Below are 6,000 nucleotides of genomic sequence, written 5' to 3'. Positions count from 1 at the left end.
TTACAAGCATGGGAAAGGAACCTGCTCTGATACTATATTGATGCTTTCAGGATTGTTGCAAATGCAATGACATTGTCTCTTTAGTATATGTTTTCCAAGAGCAGCAATAGTTGTCTTATCTCGTAGTTCGAGGAAGTGAACCATTTATGGTTTCACGTGGATGGGTGTTGAATTATTTCAAATATTTTTTGTGGTTCAAGTAAAGCTTTTGGATGAAGATGAGGATCCTTTCTAATTGTATTATTCATTGATGTAAAGAATGAAATGTAATTATGTAAATCCTAAAAAGGGTAATTCAATGTATATTTTATTCAATGAAAAGCACTATAATTTTGGGAGGGTAGTTTTAGGAAAGTGATAAAAGGGAAATTGCATTATGAATGTACACATGCTGTAATAGAAAAGAACTATTATATCCCTCTTTTATGTTTGGAAATTTCAAAGGAAAGCAAATGATGTTAAATTTACTATAAGCAAGACCATTATGTAATGAAAGTTGATCTTTGTGCTTCTTAGACTAAATCTGAAATAAGAAATGAAATGAATACATTCTTTAGAAAGGGAGAAAATGATAATTATAGTTTACGGTGGAATGAGTTAAATCTGTATCCTTCTCTCTCCTATGAAAGTTAATAAGAGTAAAATACAAAATACAAAATGTCATAAATAATATGTTCACTTTTGGGGATTATCTCCATATAGAAAAATAAATGTTATGTTATTCTTCATTGTGAATATATCTACTTTCGAAAGGATAGTGAGGAATAAAAAATATGCTACTTTTAAAGTATGTTCAAACTTAACATAGAAAATAAATGAACTAACGTAGAATAGAGGAAAAAGAATGTTAGGAAACTTTAAGGGACTTTTCAAACTAATGTTACATGACCCAAGTGAGTTAACTGTGTTTTACAATAACAAAATTATTCACACGACTTACTAAATTTTGTTTGTGTCCTTCCAGGTGCCCTAGTGTGGTGGATGGTTTCTTCATGTGTACATCATAAGATACACTTCTTACAAGTGTGATTGTCATTGTACCAAAAGATTGATCATGTCAATGCATAATATAAGCACTAGAGTTATAGAATCCACAATAGGTGATTAACCTGTTTCACAAACCCAAATTTTGTGTTGAACAAGGAGACCAAGGGTGCAAACCTTGCAACAATCCCCCCAACACAAGCGAGGGATTTGAATCTGTGACCAAGCTTTGGTCAAGTGCAACCATTTTATGAAACCAAGTCCACCCTAGTGTCTTCCAGTAGTTATCCCAAATTGTGTCATTGAGGTAAAGGCTACTTGGTCACAACTACTTGATTAAAGTGATAAGCCTTGAGGCCCACTTGGATTTAAGCCCTCCCGAGCTCACGAGTTTGACACGCTTGTATGATTGGACCATTTTTTATAAGGGGAAGGAGTTCTCTACTTGTGGTTTCTATTCCAATGATTTGATCCTATCACGAATTCCACAAAATCTATGAAACAAGCACTTGCAATGTTATTAGTTAATATTAAAAAGCACCCCAATACTAGGATTAGGAACAAAGAAAAAATGTGGCATGCTTCCTCGTAAATCACTTTTAACACCAAAGAAAATATTACTACTCAACTTTGCTTACATAAGTTTCAAAGATTATATGGTAATCATAAGAATGTGATGAGCCCCATAAAATTAATCTTAAAAAATCTGACAAAACTTTCAGGTTTAAAAACTATCACTGGAAATAATTCAGTTGAAATAATCTAAGTAATGTACCTTTCCAATTGACAGCATATTACATAAAACTAACCAGAAAGAGAATCTAATATTATGAAAATGTGAACAATTGCAGCAGTTGTGATCATTTCATAATTTGAATATATACTGATCAGTTGGCTATAAAATTCATTATGATTGTTCATGCAATTGAATTCAAACTATCTAGAAGGTTTTCTTCCTTCTCGGCATGGTTCCTATCAACATTTCACTTATTCCATTTAATGTCAGCAAAACAAAAATATCAGACAATATAATCATACATTATAAAAAAATACTTGGAATAGCATTTATCAAATGCAGCAACTTGTATTAAAGTAATAATGCTTCCATCCAAAATGTAGTTGGCAATTTATTGCATATTTTAAAAAAAATTGTTACAATGTATGCCAAGTTTGTACAAATTGTCATCTATGCAGTGAAGTATTCTCCAAACATTTTAACATTAAATAACTTGCAGAAAAACTAATAGCTCAAATTTAGAGCCTTGACGGTACTCCTCCAGCTACAACCAGTGTTTCTCCTGTAATGTACGATGCATCAGTGGATGCTAAAAAGGCAACAGCCGAAGCCATGTCGCTTGTTTTTCCCAGCCTGCCAAGTAGAGTTTTCTCTTCAATGGCCTTTTTCTGCCAAAATGAATAGACATTAACATCAGCAAAAGCTCCTACATTATTACAAAACCAAACCAATAAAATCAAGACTACAGATTGGTAAGCATTCCAAAAGGAACATTTTATTATCCTTTTTTTCACAGACATTTTCTTGTTATTTTAAGTAATTGTACTTCTGTAATATAGTATTATTTAGAACCTAGATACTTTATTTTTGTGGGATTCTAATATTATGTGGAATACTTTTCCTATAGAAGTCATCGCCACAATGTCTATTAAAGACCTTTCTCTCAGGTGAGTTGCTAATAATCCAAAAGAAAGGAGACCAGGGACACATTTTGTTGTCTTTAACAAGAAGCACATGCTTAATGCTTTTAGTAGACTGAAGAGGGCTAAAGCTGAATTCACAAATATGGTCAATGATACGTTTTGCAGACTTGGGATATTGTGTCGACTCAAGGTTTAAATACCCCATCCAGGTTAACCTTAAGAATTCCAAGGAACAATATGCTTGGCAAGGTTCCAACATAGCTGCCATTAAAGAAACATCTGTCAGTTGACCAAAACAATCCTAATGGTAAAGAAAAGTTGTCAATGATAGTATAAATATTGAAAAGCATTGTGTCTATAGCAGTAAAGAGGTTGGTGTCTAATGCAAGAGCGTACGAAGTGTAAGAGCAATATTGCATCATCTGAAAAAAAGAGAAAAAAGATGACCAGAGAAAAAGAAAAAGAAAAGACAAAAACATTCCCCAAAAAAGGAAAATGTTAAAAAGACATCTTTTTTGAAAAAAAAAATCATAAAGTTACTTCTTGTAACTATCATTTGATAAATATTCATAGGATCATATTGGGTGTCATTTAATATTTTGTATCTTGCATTTAATATTTGTAGTAGGGTAATTATATCTACTCTTTCCAAACTTTAGCCCACAATGCTTGTGATTGTATATCGAGTGGTAAGTGCCTATATAAGATGGCATATGAGCATCTGTGAAGAGTTCTCTCTTTTTCAAAAAGCTGTAATGATCTCATCTTTAAGCATTGTTAATCTATGCTTTGTGAAATCTTTTTTTGTTCTAGTTTTGTCCCTATGTTATGTTTTTGTTTATGTAAAACTTGATTTTACTAAATGTTGATTTTCAAAGCATATTTTGAGCATGTAAGGGTTGAGAGGCCCTTCATTAAGTTTTTTGCCATAAAACTTGATTTTACTAAATATTGCTATGAATATGGATATGAGCAGAATGAGATTGTAGCACAAGACATTTTTTTGGAGGATATAAAAAAAAAGTGAAGAAGATGATTTACTAATGAAGATTGCGTCGATAGACATAGAGCTGAATGCCTTGGTTGGAGGTCAAAAAAGTTACGTGTCTTGTTGAAGACATGAAGGCAGCAAACAAAGTTGAAAGTAGAGGTTAATTGAGGACCTAGTGAAGACAACTCCATGCTTGGAGAAGAGGTCAAGTGAAGAGAATGAGAGAGAAGATAACTTGATTGAGGAGTCGAAGCCCTAGAGAGAGGCGGTGAAAAAAACCTAGTAGTAGAATGTAAGTTTTCATGAATCATGTGATGTTGAATTTGGGATGGATTTTTATATTGAAGTGATAGAGAATGATAATGATTTGCATGTTATGGGTGAGCTAGTTCAAGAGGACTTTGCTAGTAATGTGTGGTATGCAGATAAAGGTTTGTATGGTGTTGTAGAGTTTAATGTAGGCACATGTTGGTGGAGGTGGTCAGATTACAATGGGTTGAATCATACAAGATTGGAGGAGAATGACAGTTACACTTGGAGGATGTAGCCGGTTTATGGTGAAATTGATTCCACATTTAGCAAGTTCAGTGCAGAGTAGCCTTTTTAGAGAAGGATACTTGTTCTAGCTTGGTGTTGGAAGAGGAAAAAAATCAGATTAGAGGTACCAATTTCAGTGATGGACTTTGTTGAGAATTGTTTGCAATCTAAAAGGGTGGTTATATCACTCGACTCTATTTTGTGAATCCATATTCACAAATTTTTTCTACCCTAGGTATCCAATGTTCCTAGGAGCATCTTGGGTATAAGAGAAATCTTGCATCGTCCAAAAAAAGGAGAAAAAAGAAAAGAAAAGAAAAAGAATTCCCCAAAAAATAGGGGATCAAAAAATAAGCAAAAAGAAAAACAAGTGTTGTTTTGAAAAATTAAAAAAATTTTAAAAAATTGTCTTAACTTATCATTTAATAAAAGTTCGTAGAGTCATAGGTGTCATTTAATATTTTGCATCTTGCATTAAATAATTGTAGTTATCTCTACACTTTAAAAAACTTTATCCCACATTGGTTGTGATTGTAATCTCTTGGGTGGTGAGTGCCTATATGAGAGATGCATATGAGCATTTGTAAGGAGCTCTCTCTTCTTCAAGAAGTTGTAATGCTCTCATCCTTGAGCATTTGGGAGCATTGTAGGCCCCTTCAACCATTGTTAATCTATTCTCTGTGAAGCATTTCTTTGTTCTCTTTGTCTCTGTGTTGTTATGTTTTTGTCTACAAGTTTGTAAGTGTGGTGTGGTCCTTCATCAAGTGCTATTAGAGCATGTCTTGAGCATGTAAGGATGAGAGATCCTTCTTCAATGCCTGACCTATTTTTACACATATTGTCTCTCGAGGTACAGAACTCATCCTTGGCATGACGCAATTATGCATCAAGTGCTCAACCAACTCAAGATATTTTTTGTGCTTGACCAAAAACCAATTTGCCTCCTCCCAGCAGTGCACAAAGCAAAAAAAACAAATGTGAAAATGTAAGAAATAAACCAAAAAATAAAAGTTTGTTGCCATAGAGATGGCATGTAATAGATAGGCAAAGAGGTGGAGATAAGGCAAGGCGAAAGAGCTTTTCTCACAAGGCAAGATAACCATCCTCACTACCTAACCATGGAAGCTCATAAAATCAAGGCACAGATACCAATTAATAATGCATTTGGTATTTTGTCTAACATTCAATTCACTATAACCAAACAATAGCTTTGGATATTGTAAACTTTGAAAAGAAGCCTTCAACGTGAAATAATCTTGAACTTCCACCTGCTCAAGATGAAGATTATTGATAAAATTCAGGGAAGACATGTTCTACTTTTATTGCTTTTACACCTTCCAACTGAAAAGATTCTTCAAACTTCTTCCCCGAGGAAAACAAGATGTGCAAGGGATTCTTCTTGTTGCTGATGCTCTTGCTTTTGCAGAGATCAAAGCATATTAGAGACTCGAAATATAAAAGCATAAGAAATATGGCCTTGGCAACATGTAATGTAGGACTATTGAAGGGTGAGGCTTCTACATCTATATAAAATCCACAAGAAAATCATAGAGCCCTTCAATGCTTTTGAGATAGTTAATTGGTAGTTTAAGTGAACAATGTCAAGGACTAGCATGCAAAAATGAAGACTTGCAGGCTTACTGGCATATAAATTTATATGGCACTTATAAGTTGCAACAGAACATACAATGACAAAGTAAATTAAAAGGGAAATGCCATTTACACATTCAATTGAAACAAGAGATGGCAATAAAAGTTATCTATTATCCTTGCACAGGGTATCATATATATGATTACAATAGTCCAAATGAAATGCAATACAATATACA

The 6,000-nt window shown here is 33.5% G+C and overlaps 1 protein-coding gene across 2 annotated transcripts in view; it reads right to left on the bottom strand.

The window, feature by feature from the left end:
- Positions 1–2,048: 2,048 nt before the first annotated feature.
- Positions 2,049–6,000, bottom strand: part of IBR1 (indole-3-butyric acid response 1) — a 147,063-nt gene continuing 143,111 nt past the window's right edge. For both annotated transcript variants that reach the window (XM_089800112.1, XM_089800113.1), the window contains one exon: positions 2,049–2,388. In XM_089800112.1, the coding sequence (XP_089656238.1) occupies positions 2,239–2,388 (150 nt within the window). In that variant the 3' untranslated portion in view covers positions 2,049–2,238. The remainder of the gene's footprint in view (positions 2,389–6,000) is intronic.

The sequence above is a fragment of the Cupressus sempervirens genome, chromosome 9 (genome assembly GCF_028749045.1).
Source record: "Cupressus sempervirens isolate cs-2001-9-10 chromosome 9, ASM2874904v1, whole genome shotgun sequence".
Lineage (NCBI taxonomy): Eukaryota > Viridiplantae > Streptophyta > Pinopsida > Cupressales > Cupressaceae > Cupressus > Cupressus sempervirens.
Note: the sequence above shows the minus strand (reverse complement) of the source record. Positions and strands in the feature narration are given on the sequence as shown.